The 20,956-nt window shown below is 37.0% G+C and overlaps 1 protein-coding gene across 10 annotated transcripts in view; it reads left to right on the top strand.

The window, feature by feature from the left end:
* Positions 1 to 9,123: 9,123 nt before the first annotated feature.
* Positions 9,124 to 20,956, top strand: part of LOC6544880 (DEAD-box helicase Dbp80) — an 83,787-nt gene continuing 71,954 nt past the window's right edge. For 9 of the 10 annotated variants that reach the window (XM_001973804.3, XM_026976432.1, XM_026976433.1 and 6 more), the window contains exons 1-2: positions 9,124 to 9,297; positions 9,356 to 9,468. In XM_001973804.3, coding sequence (XP_001973840.2) covers positions 9,250 to 9,297; positions 9,356 to 9,468 — 161 coding nt within the window. In that variant the 5' untranslated portion in view covers positions 9,124 to 9,249. Of the gene's footprint in view, positions 9,298 to 9,355; positions 9,469 to 20,956 lie in introns of those variants that run through there. The other variant, XM_026976438.1, reaches the window with a different exon arrangement.

Genomic DNA, 20,956 nt, shown 5'->3' on the forward strand with positions numbered 1-20,956 from the left:
TAATTAATGTTTCAGACAGCATATTGGTTTAATATAAAATGTTTATTGAAATATAAATATAATAATATAAAAATTTTATAAAAATATATTGAAAGCTAACTTATCTGCTACTTTCGTTGGAGGTGTTTACAGTTGTGAAGAGGTGTTGCTGCTTCGATGTCGTTGATGTCGTCTTCGATTTGATGTTGGTGTGGTCTTACCACTGGTGGGGGAAAACTTCAGAGAATTTCGAAGAAACAAAATGTTAGCAGACTTTAGCTGATCGCGCGCTCGTAACACATCAGATTCTAAGGTGTTGGTGTTCTGGTTGTGAGTCTCTTACCACTGGTGGGGGAAACTGCAGAGTTTACTCGAACTAAAATGTAAGAACGATTTAAATAAATGACGTCTACATTTGTTGAATTATAATTTCAATCTGCCTTTATTTTGTATAAGTCCTAGCTTAGGTATGTAACATGAAATTCGTAAAACTACTTATCTACAGACTGACTCGTCGCAGGCGCCCCGAAGAGCACTTTTCTCTAAAAATATGCAACAACCGCTCACAGGACGTTCAATTACTTATTAAGTATTTTACAGTGTACAGATATTATGGTGTTACAAATTAGAATTGTTATTTTTAAATTTACGGTGTAAGACAAACAATATTATCTTGTATATAATGTTTATGGGGTTACAAAGTACAATTGTTATTTTGAATTTACGGTGTAAGGCAAACAATATTATCTTGTATACAATGTCATGTTCATGTGTACACATACTAGATAATGATAATGTTGTTTACCTATTTTTGAATGAAGAAGACGACTACTTATACGTAGCTATTTCTAAACAGATTTTAATTTGTTTTTTAGAGAGATATTTGGCATCGATGCGAGCGTGTACATATGTGTTACGAAAGCGAATGTAATAAGAGACTTAATTGCAAAGGAAACAGCAGAACGCTAAGACAAAGGTGCAAGCTCGTACAAAAAGTACAAGAGAGAGACAGTGCTTCCACAGCACGTTGGTCGAACTTGCTAGATGCTTAAAAATCGAAAAAGGTATAAGTGACACAGTGGAGTTGATCTTGCTTGCATATCTATCTATTCTGTCATTAACAAGAAACCGGCCGAGGTCATGCAGGCAAATCCAGACAATGAACAAAATGATGTCCAGGAAAAAATTAAAAACTCCCAAAATATGACCAGAAACCGAGAAAACGCTTCTCGGCAGAACAGAGTGTTCCACGTTGGCGACAAAGTCCTAGTAAAGTCAAACAAGCAACAAACTGACTCTCTTATGCGAGGAGAGGACCATCGAGGCAGACTTAGGGGCCACAGTCCTTATTAAAGAGAGGGTGGTCCACAAAGACAACCTCAAGTAATCCGACCGGAGCCCAGTTGCGTTTCTCTCGGAGCTTTTTCGTTTTTTTTCATTCATAGTCACTTGGCATAAGTTCCATTGTTTTTTTTTCATAATTTGTAGCCACTTGACATAAGTTTTGTTACCCTTTACGATTCATAGCTACTTGGCATATTTTCATAATTCGTTTTTTATCCTATATTTTACCATTCTGAATACGCATTAATCAAATACACAAACAACTACAGGTTGCTACCAACGCTTCTACTCCATTTCCTGAGCGTAACATCGGCCCATATTGCAGATTATTCCCAAGCGAATTATATGCCCGTCGTCGACGGTACAGTCTTGGTATAGACTATGTAAGACACTCAGCTAATCTCACTGAGTATACGCCAGTGGCAACATGGTCGATGTGCTTCCTCAATCCCACATGAGAAAGCTTCTAAGCATTGATATCGCTCATCTACGTGATATGCTCGACTCGTTAAGCGTCCGAGGAGCCAGGAGCCTGGACTTTTTGGGAACAGCGTTAACAGCGACACCTGACGCTGAGAATTTGGAAAAGATAAAATTCACTGAAACACGAATAGTTGAGGGACACAATAAACAGATCCAAATCAACACCAAAACACAGATTAGAATTAACGAACTCACCAATACGGTCAACCAAATTTTTAATATTGTCTCGTAACAGAATTATTATCATGGTATTGCAAAATCTCATGTTGACTATTAACCTCGCAAAAATCAATATAGTTAGTCCAAGTATTTTGGTCCACGCAGATCTGGAGTGTTTGGGTTGAGGAGCTCACCAGTACCCCAATAAGGGATATTTTTTTCCGTTGCGTCTGTAAAAGTCTTACAATACCCTAACATGTTGCATTTTGTAGTAAAATTCCCCAAGATTAAAATAGCCTGTAATAAGATCACCGTCCTTCCAGTGGCACACCATGATACGGTGTTGAGGTTAGAGGATAATGTGGTGGCATAGTGTAACGGAGAAGTCCGCACCGTCAAGAACTTTTCGGCCCCGGGGCTACGTTCTGTCAGTTATCTTCAGTGAGCTCGTGCGCCCAAGCACTCCACGCTGGAATCTAGCGCACTGCGATACACAGCAGAGCGAGCAACACCCGATCATTTATGTCGACGAAGGAATTGTAGTCATTAATGATAGATAGACCAGCACTCGTGCGCGTGGACAATGTAACGAGCATCCACATTACAGGCACGCACCTTGAAACATTTATTGAGAGCGCTATGGTCAGTGAGACCGTCTTTCTAAATCATGACATGGTCCAGAAAAGTAGCTAAGTCCCCAGCTCTGAATATCTCGATGAAACACGAGATCCTGAGCCTCCCATATCTTTACCGCCTGAGTGAACGGAATCTGCAGCAAATCAGAAAATTCAAAGAAAAACGAGAAAACGTTGACGGATACCGACTAAACCAGATGGCGCTAATTGCAGGAGCATTTTGCTGCGCAGGAGCAATCTTATCTGCATCGGCCTAACCTGCCAGCGAGCCACAAGGGCCAAGAGATCCGCGGCCCAGTAGACTACCAGGAGTAGTTAACTAAGTTAACCGGACAGATCGTCTGCTTACTAGCACCGGTTAAATTGCTGACCAAGCGTTTGGTCGAAGGCTCTCACATGGCCGGCAAAGCTCTGCATATTGGCACGGGCTGCTATGAACCTTTTTTGTGTTTGCTTTTAAGTCAGTTTGTTTTGGACATTCATATTATAAAGAGCACAAGCTCAGAAACCAAGAACTCCGACAACCTTTCGTTAATATTTTATTTTACCATAGCTATCTGAGTCCCTAGGCCAGTAGCCAAAGGAAGACAGGTATCTTCCCAACGTAATCGTCGTAAATCTTCCGTTGGATTTACCACCCTCCGCCCCTGTGCGCGGAAGACAACGAGAGACACCTGGAGATCCATCCACCGGCCAACCTACCAGTGAATGCACCCCCCTGCTTAACAAGCATTTAATTAATTTGTACACTGCAGAAGAAGCTTTGTGGAAATTGGCTATTATTTAACGAATCATGGCCAACCAATTTTTGGAAAGACCGTTTGGTAGCTCTGACTTTAGAAATAAACTAAATTTCTTTATTCGGATTAACTTTAAAAATATAGGTTATATTGGGCTAAATATTTAATTGTTTACCTTTTTCACGTTCTTAAACAGCTGTATTTTTACAGAAATCGCCACACATTTAAGCTCAAATTCAAAACAACTTATTTACATATGAAAAAATAATTATAACGTATTGTTGGACATATTCAACATAACAATGTTTCAAGAAACAACAAATCTATTTGGTTTTCAAACAAAAATTTTAGAAATCTTAACTTTTCGCAATTCTTTTGTGTATTTTAAGAACGGACTACAATGTTCTCAGATGATCTGTATCAACATCTAGTAATTTGCCCATATTTGCGACTGCGGACAATTTTTCTGTCTATCTACCATACTAATAAATTCGGAATGGTTGCTCGAGTGCCTTAAACAGTCACGTTGTTCAAACACCAGCACATCTCCATCTACGACTGGGATGTAGTTGGCGTTAGAAAAGTCGGTAATCCGTACAGAAGCCATTGCAAGGTTGATGAGCGTTGTGAGGGCGAACCTGCAGAACCTGTGAGACCAAGGTGTCTTAACTTAAATCTGGACTACTATTGAAAAATATGGCTTACTAACAAATTAGAAGTGGGGGATCTAATTGAGGTTGTCCTTACCACCCTCCCCTTAATAACAACAGAAGTTCAAAGGTCTGCCTGCACTTTTTGTTCCGTGCATAATGGAGCTAGCTTGTTTCACAACCTTTTATTGTTCTTGACAAATACCTGTTCTACCTCAAAAACACAGTTTCGCCTAGCTGGGTTACATATTTCGATGTTGTTTTGCTGGGCCCTTATCAACCTGTCTTTAAGGTCTAGGCAGCGATCATCGGAGCCCGTGTGGAGGATCTCGACCGGTTTCTCCTGAGTGACCAAGTGTAGGGTCTTGTTATATTCTACCGTTTCCCTCAAGATTAGTTCTACCGTATCGCAATTTTTTTTGTCTAGCCTAAGGCATTTGGCGATTTCTGTAAAGGTGCTGTGGAACCGATACACTTGACCGTTTGACGAGCTATGTAGCAAGGCCGCGTTCCGTTCGCGGAAGCATCCGTTGTTAGATCGAATAGCTTCCAGAAATCAAAATATCTGAGAACTACATCTTCGGACATTTCTCAGCCTCTCGAATCCATCTCTCTGCAAGTCACCGAAGTCAATAGGACTTTTCCTAGACATGTGTTTGCTGATAGAGCCATTTTCTCCTTTCAGCAAGCTTGTCAAAGGCCTCACGATCGCCGCAAAGTCTTAAACAAAACAACGGTAGTAACTGGCTAGACCCAAAAATGACTTTAGCTCATACATATTTGTCGGTATTCCTTTATGGCTTTTACTTTTTCTGGGTCGGGTTTTGCACAAAAAGTGAGTTTTTTCATTGGACACCTTCATGTTGGCATCACACAGGCTTTTTAAAACCCAATCTATGTGCCTATGGTCATTTTCAGAAAAAATAATGATTAGCATGATTTGCCAATTTGTTCTCGTAAGACGTCGTCGATCGCTCTTTGGAAGATGCTTTCCGCATTCTTCAAACTGAACGGTAATCGACAAAACTCATACTTTCCGCCATTTACCGAGAAAGATGTCTTCTCGCGGTCATGCTCGGCCAAGTATATCTGGTGATAGGAGGACTTTAAATCTAACGCAGTTCTTATGACCTGCGAGCTTAAGATAAAAAACCCTGAATATCCGGGAGAGTTATCCGAAGAAAATTGCTTAAAAAATAGGGGCTGGCGACTAGCGGGATAGATGGGGAATTTCCACTGCGAATTGAAGAAGAAAACCAGAAAAGTTAGTTGTCCAAATTTATTGCGCGGGCGCAGCCAAAAGTTTCGACATCAGTGACTCTTTTTTTCCGAGCAGCATTGAAATGTGCAACGATACGGAGGGCGGAAAGCTTATCAGTTGCGCTCAAGCTAGCGCATAGCCGAGTGGGTTTTGCTCTAACTGATAAGCTTTTTACGAGTTGTTTACATTGGTTTGCTTACATTTCATCTTCATATAATTTCAGTATTTATTCAGTATTAATTTTAATAATACAATTTAAAAACTACTGCTCCAACAAATTCTATGATTTTTAATAGACTTAATTTCTTTATAATATCATTAGATATTTAACTTCACATATTGTTTAATGTCGGAATCACAATGTTGTCCTTAATATTAACGGAGATATTTGCTTATTACTCCATTGCTTTTTATTCTACTTTACAGTGGATCTCATACGTTTCTATTATGTCATGTACAAAACAGTGGGACCTAATACAAATGTCCTATTACAACTCGGCCACCATTTGGTTCCTTAAATATTATTTTCATAGTAATTTTAATACATAATTCAAACACCTTGGGATACCTTGAATCCTTCTACGTCTCAATACGAACCTATTACGTTTTATAACTTTTAATTCACATATGCCCCTTTGTTTTAAGAAATTAATTTTCTTGAAAATCCTAATTTTGTGTCATTTAATATATTTTCTACTTTATCTATCACTGAAACCCAGTGTAATCCTATTTCAGGTTCAATCATCTTAGCTACCATAGGTCAAAGACTTCTTTTAATTCATTCAACTTGGATATTTGCCTCAGTTGATCCAGTTGCAAATTTTAATATGCTTAACGTTGGAGTCATTTCATTCTTTATAGGTGAAACAACTTCCACTATCTGAAATTATGCCTTTTGCCACGCGCTGGTTTTACAAGATTGGTTAAAATGTATGTAACAGGAAGAGTTTCCGCTGTCATTCTTCATATAAAAAAAACATAGAGCGATATTTTTAAAAGCATCATAGTAAACATTCTCCCAAGACCCCAAACATTAAGCAACCATGAACATTGACCGACAGAATGATTTTTCAATCTTCAAGTTCACGATAAACAAATATTTGTCCGAAGTATGAAAGGCTATTCAAAATTAAATAAATTTGTAAATCTCTCAGCCAATGAACTATTCCATCAATCGCCGAAGGTCTATATTCATTCGTTTTCACCATTTTATGATGGTTTTATAGACTAAGAAAAGAAACAGTTATCAGTGGAAAAACATTCCTTCACAAAGATCTTGACCTATGTGATAGAAGTCCATCAAGAAATTTTGAAGCAATTATGCAAGAAAACCATTTTACAGCTGAAATAAACTACGCATTAAACAATGACATTAACTCAGACCGCACATACCGACTAGACCACTTAAACAAAAAAGTATAAACTGACATAATTATTGAAAGAATTTAAAGTTATCAAGTATTCTGATAAAAAAAGCCTAACTTTTACAAGCATCATAAGTCACGAAATAAAGACCGTTTACGAGAACTCAGTATATTAAAGACCCTATTCATATCCCTTCGCTTATGTAGCAGAAGTCAACAAGCAAATTGAGGAGATGCTACAACTAGGCATTATACGCTAAAGCGACAGCGACAGTGACACCCCCTATTGCAGTTCATTATGGATTGTTTCCAAAAAGATGGATACCTCTGGAAAATGAAAATTCAAATTGGCCGTCGACTATCGAAAATTAAAAAAAATAACCATAAACGATAAATTCCGAACATGGATAAAACTTTAGGTAAGTTAAGAAAATGCCAATACCTTACAACAATCGACTTAGCGAATGATTTTCTCCGAATCGAAATGGAGCCAATGCACATTCCATAAACTAAATTTTCAGCTATGCACGGTCAATAGGAGTATACCTGCATGTCATTTGGTTTGAAAACGTGGCATTAACTTCGTCCTAAAAGACCTCAAAGGACGAAGCATATAAAAAATCTTTCGAAAAATTAAAAATACTCTTGTTATGAATAACCCCATTCTCATTTGTCCTGACTTTACAAAACATTTTAAGTTACCACTGACGCTATCAATTTCGCCATAGGAACTGTATTATCATAAGATAATTATCCAATTAGTTTTCAAGCAGAACTTTAAACGACCACGAATTACAGTACAATAGAAAAAGAATTATTTGCAATTGTTTGGGCAACCAAATGTCCATATTTGTATTGTGACCCTGTGACCATAGCAGTGACCTTTTCCTAAACTCCTCATTTATCAAGTACTGTGCGTATTAAGCTTACAAGGTTTTTAGAAGAATAAGTCGTTTCGTGGATGAGCTTTTCAGTGGCCAAAACAGCAATTCGAAATCCGATGCACGTCACAGTAACATTGTCCCTTGACGTCCAGCAATCTGAAATAATTCCTCAGTTCCTTTACGTTTTTTAAAAATGCGAACAACTTGACCTTCTTTTTATTGTATGCATTTACCACAAAGTGCTTCGTGAAGGCAATTCATATCTTGGGTCAAGGAGACAAAAGGAGGCGCAAGTCCGAACTAATTTAGTAGCATAACACTGTCCAGTGTTTGTTTTCAGGCCATTGAATACAATGAATGCACGCGCACGTGTAGAATCAGAAAAATTCAATCTTCTCGAAAACTGTCGATCAAATTGTAATGAAAGTTGTCGCATATATTATTAATAAAATTACAACAATTTTAGAGTATCGTGAAATTTGGAACACGCTTTTTGGACAGATTAATAAATATGTATTTAAAGTAGTGCATAAATCTTATTGTGTATAGAGCGGCTTTTGACATGGATTTGCTGTGGTACTTTGTACTACAGAAGGCGGCATTTCCAAATACCTTTAAACTCCTCCCACTTTTTGGCAACTTTCTGGAAAACTGTAGATCATTTTTTGAATGCATTTTTCATGATCATTACTTAATTAGGGTACATAAGCCTATAAGCACGGCATTCCATAAGACAGTTGTATTTTTCTTTCAACTAAAAATAACGAAAAACTAAATAAATAAAATCGTCCCCATGCTTCTACTTCCACTGTTCCTCCATCGCTACTAACTCATCAACACTAATTTAAGGCACGTTATAAATCCAATTCATTAGGAGCCGACATCATATTCAATTATTTTTCCATATATTTATATGTATATTAACGATTACTATAATTAATTTTAATTAAGGTGAATTATTAATTTCTATGGAGGTACCTATTAATAGAAAGCCTGTACACTATAGTGTTAGTATCAAGCGACAGGAAAGCTAGTTGGGCAGATTGGGCAGAAGATAAATCTCAGCCGGCAGCTTTAGTGCCCACAGTTCTCAGGACTGTTACACTAATATCGTGCGTAACACATCCGATGTGCTTCAACCGAGAAAACCTGATTCATTTAAATCGCAGAAATAACAGGAATGGAATTTCCCTTACTATCGTTAAAACGTCCACCACGCGCTTATTGCGAATCTTCTAAAAGTGAATTCTGGAACATAACATGAACACTGTAAAGTTTCTATAAAGGTAATATTTTGCCTTTTGGCCAATAAATAATTCTTATTTAATATTTAAAATTATTTAATATATTTATTTATTTTTATACTTATTTTTGAAATAATTCATAATTTAAGCAAATTGGAAAATTATGTTTGGAAACTATCGTAAATTATATTTTACTTTTATTAATGGAAGCTTTCGTTTAAATTATATCTGGATACATTTTCCAATTTCGTCTAGACTATTGCTTAGGAGAAAATTATGTTGCATGGGAAAAATATTGGTATTGTTTTTGGATGTTAAAACGTGTCAAAAGAAATGTAGGAATTTGGTATAATATAATACAACAAAGTATGTACACAGCAGAAGAAGCTAGGTGGAAATAGGCTATTATTTAACGAATCATGGCTAACCATTTTTAGGAAAGACCGTTTGGTAGCTCTGACTTTAGAAATAAACTTAATTTCTTAATTCTGATTAACTTTATAAGTATGGGTGACTGGGCTAAAAAAGCAGAAGACCAGGAGGTTTCTAAGCTGGTATTTGGGTTTTGAAATAATCGTTTGTAAATATTTATCATCTATATTTTTAACTTAGGTCGACAAACTTAATATAGAATCTGATACTGGTAATAGCCACAGAAAAAAGTGTTCGGATTATGATTTACGAGTTTCTAAATCAGGCGAGGAAACCGAATTCGATGTCGCTGAGTAAGTTTTGTTAAAAATATAATTAGCTCTATAAGCATTACTTACTACTTATACTGTAAATTATAATCGGAACACATCCGGATAACAGTTGGTCGCAGCTTAGTTCAACCAGTGCTAATTTAAATGATTAAATATTTTAAGATATGAATCAAATTACCTAAATAATTGATACGCAACTATCCGCATAAATTTAGACAATGCCTTTAAATTATTAAATTATTTGGAAAAACTTATTTGTTTACCTTTTCCACGTTCTTAAACAGCTATATTTTTACTAGAGCGTACCGGAAAACCTTTGCCAGTGTCAGGCGTACGTTTATTGCACGCCTGTACCGGCCGAGCCGAGCGCCGGTAGAGAAATTGCTACACATTGTGATTTAAGCTCAAATTCATAACAACATATTGATGAAAAAATAATTATAACGTATTGTTGGACATATTCAACATAACAATGTTTCAAGAAACAAAAATTCTTTTTGGTTTTCTAAAAAAAAATTAAAAATATTTATAAAAGTCATGATATGTTTATCGAATTTAAGTCATTTAAATTATAATAAATATAAATATAAAACAATAAGTAAATTATAATAAATAATAAATTAATTAAAACAAACAATATTGTTTAGGGTATCCTCTCATATTGATAATTTCATGTAGTAATAAGACTACATTTTCCAAATTAGTTTGCTCTACTTTCTCCCATGCTACTTTCGTGATGCATCTGAATTTCTTGAAAATAGTTCCATGTCTAATGACCCTATTGGTCAATGTACGCTTTGAGTCTTTATCCTGATAAAAAGTTATTTACAAATTATATTGTTTATCATACAATCAATAAACTCCAGATTTCCGACGCTTACCTTATAACACCCATATATTGTACTTAGACTCTTGCCATACATTAACAGGATGTCTTTTCTTACGTTTTTGCAAACGCAATATTCTGCACTCTGGCTTCTTCACACAATTCGGGTGATTCCGCATAGGATTTGTTCTCTTTCACGTGCAAATTAAAAAAATGTGTTTCGTCCTGTGCTCTTAACGAAATTTTATTAAAGTATGGGACTTAGAAAAATTAAGTAATGCAAACTAACGCAACACAAAGCAAAAATTTTGGAAACAATAAATAAAACAGTATTTAAGAGAGCACGGTGTGTGCAACATAACAGATTTGCATTGGGAGTATATGCTATTCGCTTTCGTTGGTTTATACTTCTCTTCAAAAAGCATAAGCCATTACGCATTTTATTTTCTCTGATCTGTGGCTCTATTTTTATTATAAAAGCGCTGGTGAGCTTTCTATCATCGGAGTTGTTAGCGTTTTCCAAGGTACAATCATTTACTTAAGATATAACACGTAACATATAAGCATCTCTTATTTTTGTCCGATGTAAACTCAGGGAGCATATGGAATCTTGCTTGCATTGCAAAAGGCGCCTAACTCTGAAGTTGCAAGTGGTGTTAGGACAAAGCGAAGTAATTTAAAAAAAAAATAGCAATACCCACTCGGAGTGAATTAATCGGGTAAAATGCGCAAATAGCTTCCAAAGTCAAAAATAAATGCATAAATATATCGTAATATATTCCTTAACTCGGTAATACAGTTGGACCTATATACAGCAGTGTATGGCAGTTCTTATGACCTGCGAGCTTAAGATAAAAAATCCTGAATATCCGGGAGGGTTACCCGAAGAAAATTGCTTAAAAAATAGGGGCTGGCGACTAGCGGGATAGATGGGGAATTTCCACTGCGAATTGAAGAAGAAGACCAGAAAAGTTAGTTGTCCAAATTTATTGCGCGGGCGTAGCCAAAGTTGCGCTCAAGCTAGCGCATAGCCGAGTGGGTTTTGCTCTAACTGATAAGCTTTTTACGAGTTGTTTACATTTCATGTTTGCTTAAATTTCATCTTAATATAATTTCAGTATGTATTCTAACTTAATTTTAACAATACAACTTAAAAACTACTGCTCCATCAAATTCTATGATTTTTAATAGACTAAATTTTTTTATAATATCATTAGATATTTAACTTCACATATTGTTTAATGTCGGGATCACAATGTTGTCCTTAATATTAACGGAGATATTTGCTTATTACTCCATTGCTTTTTATTCTACTTTACAGTGGATCTCATACGTTTCTATTATGTCATGTATAAAACAGTGGGACCTAATACAAATGTCCTATTACAACTCGGCCACCATTTGGTTCCTTAACTATTATTTTCATAGTAATCTCAATACGAACCTATTACGTTTTATAACTTTTAATTCACATATGCTCCTTTGTTTTAAGAAATTAATTTTCTTGAAAATCCTACCGTGCTATCGAAATTATTTTGCCTTTTTGCTGTTTTGTCATATTGCCTTTTGTTGTATACTTGTGCTTTTCACAAACTGACTGACGTTCTATATTTTATTAAATTCTTTTCTTCTGGTGCATTGTCTAACTCCTCTAAATTATTTTTTAACTCGTCAACTATTTGTTCTTTTTGTTCTATACCAAATAAAATTTTGATTGGAATTATGCGGTATTGTGTGTCATTTAATATATTTTCTACTTTATCTATCACTGGAACCTAGTGTAATCCTATTTCAGGTTCGATCATTTTAGCTATCATAGCTGCAAGACTTCTTTTAATTCATTCAACTTGGATATTTGCCTCAGTTGATCCAGTTGCAATTTAAATATGCTTATTTTCATTATTAAACAACCATGAACATTGACCGACAGAATGATTTTTCAATCTTCAAGTTCACGATAAACAAATATTTGTCCGAAGTATGAAAGGCTATTCAAAATTAAATAAATTTGTAAATCTCTCAGCCAATGAACTATTCCATCAATCGCCGAAGGTCTATATTCATTCGTTTTCACCATTTTATGATGGTTTTATAGACTAAGAAAAGAAACAGTTATCAGTGGAAAAACATTCCTTCACAAAGATCTTGACCTATGTGATAGAAGTCCATCAAGAAATTTTGAAGCAATTATGCAAGAAAACCATTTTACAGCTGAAATAAACTACGCATTAAACAATGACATTAACTCAGACCGCACATACCGACTAGACCACTTAAACAAAAAAGTATAAACTGACATAATTATTGAAAGAATTTAAAGTTATCAAGTATTCTGATAAAAAAAGCCTAACTTTTACAAGCATCATAAGTCACGAAATAAAGACCGTTTACGAGAACTCAGTATATTAAAGACCCTATTCATATCCCTTCGCTTATGTAGCAGAAGTCAACAAGCAAATTGAGGAGATGCTACAACTAGGCATTATACAAAACTTTACAAAAACATTTTAAGTTACCACTAACGCTACAATTTCGCCATATGTATTATGTACTATGTATTATCATAAGATAATTAACCAATTAGCTTTCAAGCTGAACTTTATACGACCACGAATTACAATTCAATAGAAAAAGAATTATTTGCAATTGTTTGGGCAACCAAATGTTCATATTTGTATTGAGTCCTTTTTTAAATATTATGTTATCATAAAGTGAACATACTGCATCAAAAAGTAATGAAAAAGTATTGAAATAGACAAATAGAATTTATAAAGTATTCCACAAACCAAGTAGACATATCCAGATATCTCACTAAAACTGAAATGTTTTTAAAATACTATAAAATACATATTTTTAATAAAATACTATTTAAACCACCTAGCGTAAAGTATAATTAAACCAAAGGACATTAAATGTCATTAATGATCTGCAATCTTGCAAGAACAGATAATACATATACCACTAAAAAAATATTTTTGAAGTAACCCCAAGAAACTTTTATGCTATTATTATGGTATTATGGTATTAAGTATCAAGAATCCCTTTTATAAAGCTTACATAAGTCTGCAATCCTGTCTTTTTCTTTGGTCGGGCAAAGACACAAATCATACATTTTGTGGGAAGAACAAACAAAATTTTCAAGATCGGACCATCGGAGAGCGTCTGCAGGAAGCAAAACTATTTCAATACTTTTCGTCCTTGTAACTCAACAATAGCTAACTCAACTCAACTAACTCAACAATAGATATAGATCGCATCCGAAAGTATAAAACTTGCAGCGTTTGAAATGGAGAAAATTATGGATTAAAAAACTACAAATAAAGTACAGAAAGCCGACATGATTCACTACATTAAAGTTATTCTTATTGAAAGCTACATGCTATATGAGCAGTGCAAGAAGTATACAATACACGCACATTTGTCCTGGGAAAGTTAAAATCATCAGAATGTGACAAAAGTCAAGAAAGTTACCGATGTAAGACATTTTGAAATACCAACGGTTTTTTTTTAAGGATCATTCTAGGATATTCCATTATATCAGGGACAGGCATTCTCGTATCTGACGAGATAGAGGGTTATTGCTATATTGAAAGATGGACCAGCTGATACCAATGGCTATTTATGTCTAGCTACATCCGATCCAGAAAAAAACTATCATAGCTGCGAGCTCGGGGCTCTAGTCCTCCTGGATTGTGGTAGAAAGATAAAAGTTATTACTTATACCGGAGATATAAACACAGTATGACTTAAAACTTCGGCCAGTTGTCTCTCATTTATGTGTTGCCTCCGGATATAAATGACCATTATAATTATAATAATCGTTGTCAACGCTAGGGCCGAGTGTACGCTTGCCGTGTGGAAAATCAAGTCATCAATGTGTACTTTGTTATTTTTCAGAGTCTTGATGCGCATTTGAAGATTTTGCAGTTCATTAGTGTTGTTGACAATCAAGTGCTTCAGCGGGACCACGTTCCATGTCTCCTTGTCATCTATTTACTTTTTGAGGAGTAATTATTGTTGTATCCCCTAATATTGCTGTGCATCCTGCAAGTAGTTGTATAATGCCTTGATTGGGCAGTCCTATAACGATGCTGTTCGTTGCATCTTATATTATATATATTATTAGCTGTTGTATTCCGAAACAGTCTAAATAGCCAACGGTTGGATCCACTTATCTCTTTGATGAACGAATTGCCTTGGAATTCCATCATTTCGCATGAGTGTGCCTTGCTTGGTTTCAATGGAGATATTTCGCAAGAGTGATCTTCCGCGTTTTTCCATGCCCAATTACTTTCGCAAAGCCATGTTGTCGAATCCTCTTGTCTGCATTGGTTAATTTCCATTTCAGACATTAGGTGATATGCGTTTATGTCTGTAATAAACGCAAAATATTTACAATTCAATTTCGGAATAAGCTTTGTTCCGTTTGTCCACAGTGGTATTGGGATTACTTCAAAGAGATCCGTTTCCTGATTGTTGTATATCGGCAATTTTGCTTCAATGAATAGGACATTACCCTTCAACATAGCTTGTGCCTTCATCAGATTATAGATCAGTGGTAATTGTATAACTGAATTTCCACCCGGTAGCATTTGTTTTCGTCCTAATTTTTTCTTAACTTTTTCGAGCTCCTCCAGCATTTTGTTAGGCGCAATTAGTGTAGGATGAATTCTTCCTTCACTAATGTCCGTTATCATTGAGATCGCTGTTGCTTGTAGGCTTTCTGCCTCTTCAATCCAGTTTCGCACTTGATTTGATAACATAAGGAATTTAATTGACTCCTTATATACCATAAAGTGCTCCTTCATGGTTTCTGCAATAATATTGACTTGTTGGGTCAGTTTTCCCAAATTCCGGTTTGCTTCTATCGTAGTTGCTCTTACTAATTCTTCCGTGGCATTGATGACCGAGGTCTGATTGTCAACATATTCCATTAGATGTTTTTCGTTTCTTATGATCGTTTGCATATTTTCCTGTATTCTATTTGCATTTCAGATATCAAAGAACAGTATAAACCTTTTCTTTCGGTTGGTACGGTGCCGTAGTATTTTGTCTTTTTCTTTTATGTTGTCAATTTTTGTCCGTATTGTCGTGCTGAAGAAATCGCAGTAGTCCTTGAAGTCTCCCATTTTTTCGCAAACCAAGCGGGATTTTTCCAGGAAGTCCTCTGATTGTTTTATGACATCAAAATAGGCTTGCATGTCATAATAAAACAATAATTGCCAACTGGATGTAGCGACTTCAATTTTACCAATTTTGTTCACCATAACTGCAGCTTTTGCGTCGATGTCGTAGTTCTTTGGCCTGTTTTCGAGGTTCCGAATTTTCTGTCGCAGTTGTACCTTGCAATATCAATAAACAGCATAGCAAAGTAGCTATGCTTCCAGTGCCATTCCTTTTGTCTTTTGGAACTCGCTGCCTAAGCTTCTTGTCCTTGCGTAGCTGCATTGACTCCGTTATAGATGGCGTTGCAGCTCCAGCTGGTTTTGCTTCGCTAACAGGAAGTTGACAGATCTTATTTAGCGATCTTTTTACTTCCCCCTCGTTTGTTTTGACAGTGACTACCCGGACTTTATCATCTTGTCTTGTAGTAGTCGTACTAATGATTCTTCCCATTGGCCATCTTGCAGGGTGAGTATTCTCATGTTTTATAAGAACCAGCTGTCCCTCCTTCAGATTGGGCTTTACTTGCCGCCATTTGGTTCGCTGTTGCAATGACACCAGATACTCCTCTTTCCATTTATTCCAAAAATCACCTCTGATGCGTTGAATAAGCTTCCATCTATCTAAAGAGCTGATTGTCTTACTTTCGTCAAAAGGTTCAGGAGCTCCAATTAGAGGTCTTCCCACCAGAAAATGACCCGGCGTTAATATGTCCTCACCATCGTTTTCGCTCCTTACAGTGACTAATGGGCGCGAGTTTAGCACTGCTTCGATTTGACATAGCAGCGATGCAAATTCTTTATATGTAAAGCTGTTTTCACCAATAACTCGTTTAAGGTGATGCTTCACTGATTTTACACCGGCTTCCCATAAACCTCCCATGTGGGGGCTTCCCGGGGGAATAAAGTGCCACTTGATGCCTTCTTTTTCTAGTGTAGGTGCTAACTCATTATTGTTTTTAATGGCAGCTACAAATTCTTTGTCCAACACTCTTGAAGCTCCTACAAAGTTTGTTCCATTATCTGAGTATATGTTCTCACTCTTGCCTCGTCTTGCAAAGAACCGTCGAAGAGCCTCCAGGAATTTGTCTGATGAAAGGTCGCTAACAGCTTCCAGATGTATCGCTTTTGTTGCCATACAAACAAATACACAAATGTATCCTTTATACGTTTTTTGACCTCTTCCCCTTGAGCAGCGAATCTGGAACGGTCCGGCGTAGTCGATTCCAGTATTTTGAAACGAGTAATCAGCCGTTACTCGATAAACTGGTAAATTTCCCATCAGTTGACTGGACATCTCTTGCTTGTATCGTATGCATACAATACATTCCCTTAAATATTTCTTTAAGGAATTTTGTATGCCAAATATCCAGAACTCCCTCTGAATATAAGTTCTCATAATGTTAATTCCGCCATGCAGAGTTTCTTTATGAGAATCCTTTACAATTAACCAAGTTAAATGTGACTTATCCAGTATAATTGGATGTTTTACATTATACGGTATCATTGCGTTTTGTAGTCGTCCACCAACTCGAAGTACGCCATCACTATCCAAAAAAGGATTTAGCGCCTGTAACTTACTCTTCGATAAAAGATGGTCTTAGCTAGTAAATGCGCAGCACATAATTCCAACTTTGGAATTGTTTTCCTGTTTTTTATAGGATTAACTTTGCTTTTTGCAAAGTTTTGCTAGTAAGGTGACTCTGCCGCCTACTTTTGTATACACAGCCGCTGCATATGCTTTCTCTGATGCATCGCAGAATCCATATAGCTCCATAATACCTTTGGAGCATCCAGTCCAGCGTGAAATGCTAATTTCTTCTAAATCTGATAGTCCTTTAGCATATTCCAACCACCAGTTTGCTAAGTTGGATTCCAATTCAACGTCCCAAGTCATCGGTAACTTCCACAGTTCCTGAATGAAACATTTGCCTTGAATCGTTACAGGTGCCAACCATCCTAGTGGGTCGAAAATTCTGGACAACTGTGATAACACTAACCGCTTTGTTATGCGTGTTAGCATTGGTTTTTCTGCCGAAAACGTAAATGTATCCTTCTTCGGATCCCATTGAAGTCCTAAGGTTTTGATCGATTCATTCTCCTCAATGCAGATTTTCTCCGTAGCACCGTCGTCCTGAATGTCGGCTAAAATACGTTCGTCATTTGCAACCCATTTTCGCAGATGCATGCCGGCCTTCTCCATCACTTGTCTCAATTTCCTTTAAAGTTCATAGCACTCGTTGACTGTGTCTCCACCAGTTATGAGGTCATCCATATAAAAGTCGTCTCTTATTGTTCTTGCTAAGACGCTATCCTCTTGGCAAAAGCGATCTGTCAACTCTCGTAGACATCGGACTGCTAAGAAAGGTGCTGCCGAGGTGCCATAAGTTACGGTTGTTAACTTAAACTCACTGATCGGCAATTTTGGATCATCTCTCCATAGGATATATTGGTATTCTTGGTTTTTCTCAGCAACCTTTATTTGGCAATACATTTTTTCAATGTCAGCTACCATAACATATTGCCACTTGCGCCATTTAATTAGAATATCGAATATATCCTTTTGAATCTTAGGGCCAGCTATAATAACGTCATTTAGGCTTAGTCCATTTGTCGTCTTTGCGGATGCGTCAAAAACTACTCGTAACTTCGTAGTTAAGCTTCCAGGCCTGATGATTGCTTGATGGGGTAAATAGTATTTACCTTGACCCGTTGTCTTTACAGATTCCATATGTCCCATCTTAAGGTATATCATGAATTCGTTGTATGCAGCCCAGTTCTTTGGGTTTCTTTGAAACTTCTTTTCCATTTGAATAAGCCTTGCCATTGCCTGTTTGAGAGAGTCCCCAAGCTTTGCCTCTTGGGGGAATGGAATTGAAACCACAAATCTGCCTTCCTCGTTGATGACAGTTGTTTCTTGGAATTTTCTTTCGCATTCTGCATTGTCTGTAATCGTCTCATTGGTTTCATCTTCCAATTCCCAAAAGCGTTTCAGGTCCTTTAGATTTATTGTTGTAGTGGCACTTATCATTTTTTGCTTTGCTGCTCGAGTTATATTTCCGGAGACAATCCATCCAAATTTCGTTTTTTGTCCCAAAATTCCATTTACGGTTTTTATTTTCTCCATAATAATCAGGGGAAATAGATCCACACCTATCACTATGTCAATTCTGCTAGCCTGTAGCCCTTCCACTCTTTGTTGATATCAATATCAAACTTTTTGCTGGGAAGGGCTCTATGGAGTGTTGGTAAAACCAATGCTTCCGTTGATGCTTTGAAGCTGCTTGGAATTTTTGGTTTGATCGTTAGGTGGACACTATTTTTTAACAGTTGAGTAGTCTGGGAATCCTTAATATTTGTGCTGCTTCCTTGAAATCAGCGTCTTCTGGGATCCAACGTCAATAAGCGACCTCAACTCGTTGTAACCTCCAGCTTTGTTTTTCACTAAAACAACAGCTGTAGCCAATAGTGTGTCTTGGCCTTGCTTAAGGCTATTGCTGTTGATACTGCGTTTTGTGTCTTCATGCAGAAGGCTGTTGTGTCTTTTGGAGCATCGATTGCATGTAATTTCCTATCTGCAGTCGATAGCATTATGCTTTCCAAAGCATCTAAAGCACATATTGTTCTTTTGAACGAATTCTTTTCTTTTTTCGATTGATTGTGCTCTGAATTTGAGACACTTTATCATATCGTGGCCATCCTTAGAGCAAAACGCACACGATCTAACTTGCACTTTTCTTGTAGCAAGCTGAGCGGTATTTTTGGTAATGGCATTTACTGAGTTGTATTGTTGCTCAATAAACTCCAGTACATCTTGTAAGGACTGTATAGCTCTTGCCTTTTTTACATGCTGTTCATACAGCTGCAAGGCTTCTGGCGAAAATTTCCGCAGCAGAATTTCTGCTAAAATTACGTCAGCAGAGCTTCCTATTTTTCCTTTTTGCTTTATGATGAATATGCTCTCGGTCGCAGTATCCAAAAACTTCCCTAAATTTTTCTCATCATGGGGCAGCAAGCACTCCAATTCCATTAATTTGTTAAAGTGTTGGGAGAATATTTTTCTGCTATTCTCATAGCGTTTGCAGATAAGCTCCCACGCTGCTGCATAGCTAGCTGCTGATCCCGTTATCAAATGGCTAAGCAGGCTCTTAAATATCCCAGCTTCCTTGTGTTGCTGAGCTCCTTCCTGCTGTCTATTAGTTCAGAGAACACCTCGTAAAATGTTGGCCATTCCTTCGCATTTCCATTGAACGTTGGAAGGTCCACTTTTGGGAGTTCTGGCACGTCGCAGTTGGAACTTTTGAACTGTTCCAACTTCATTTGAAGTACCATCTCTAGTGCGGCAACTTCAGATTGCAGAATGTCTGCCTCATCTTGATCAAAGACAGTTCTGTCATACTTGTTTTCAAGCAGTTTCAGTGTGTCCGTCACGTTGGACCAATGACTTTTCAGCATTGCCAGCTGCTTGACTAGTTCAATCTCACTTGAACTATCCAGGGTTTCGTAGATTAGGCTCATCTGTTGCCTCACCCTGTCCGCTCTTCTATCCACCAGTTGAACCAGATTATCAACTGGACTGGAGCTCCGAGCTGATGCGCTATCAGATAATTTTGATCCACTTGGTATATTTATTTCTTCAAGTGTTTCTACCTTTAATTGCGACTCCTTGTAGGCCTTGACAGCATCCATAGTTTTAATAAATATTATATCATTAAAATATTGATGATCGCCAACTTCCAATTTTACCAGCGCATTGTTGTTAGTAGTAAATCGAACTACCAATGCTTCTATTGCTTTTATAGATGCCTTTTCCTTGATTGCTTGCAGTATTTTGTTCTGCAACTCTCCTTGGTCTTGCATCAATTTCACAGATCTTTCCGACAACATGTTGGGAAAACAATCACTGTGACTTTTTTGTGCTTTCTGCTTGTATTGATTGGTCGCCCAGTTGACCTAGCTGTGCCTCGACTCACAGCTGATTGATCAGCCAAGGAAAAGCAAGAACACAATGTTTCACCTTATAGTCCTAGTACTTTAAGGCGTGGTCTTTTATTCTGTGTTTCTTACCACTGGTGGGGGAAACAACAGAATCACTCGAATAACCTTGCTCTTTTTACTTTGAAGCGCTGGTTTTTTTCTTCTGTGTTTCTTACCACTGGTGGGGGAAAACAACAGAATTTCTCGAAGGACCAAAATGTTCACACTATAAACTAATGCGTACACTTAATGAGTTCAATTCGGGTGTTTGAATCTAACTGACTCGCTACTGCGAGGGCATCGCCTTTTATTCATTCTTACATAGGTTCTTATCATCTAATTATATAATGCAGCGCTTGTAAGACGCTGCAGTCTGCGTTGGTCAATGCAGCTGAGGTTTATCTTAAGTCTATGTTTGAAGCCTATGACCGCGCTAGTCACCTCCCGCGTGATCATATCTCTTGACACTTCGGCAATAGACCACTGCAATCGTACTTATCTGTAGTTGCCACTTATGCTGTCCCGTGACATGTTTATTGCAGCC

Source organism: Drosophila erecta, unplaced genomic scaffold (genome assembly GCF_003286155.1).
Source record: "Drosophila erecta strain 14021-0224.00,06,07 unplaced genomic scaffold, DereRS2 tig00000021-arrow-pilon, whole genome shotgun sequence".
NCBI classification, from domain to species: domain Eukaryota; kingdom Metazoa; phylum Arthropoda; class Insecta; order Diptera; family Drosophilidae; genus Drosophila; species Drosophila erecta.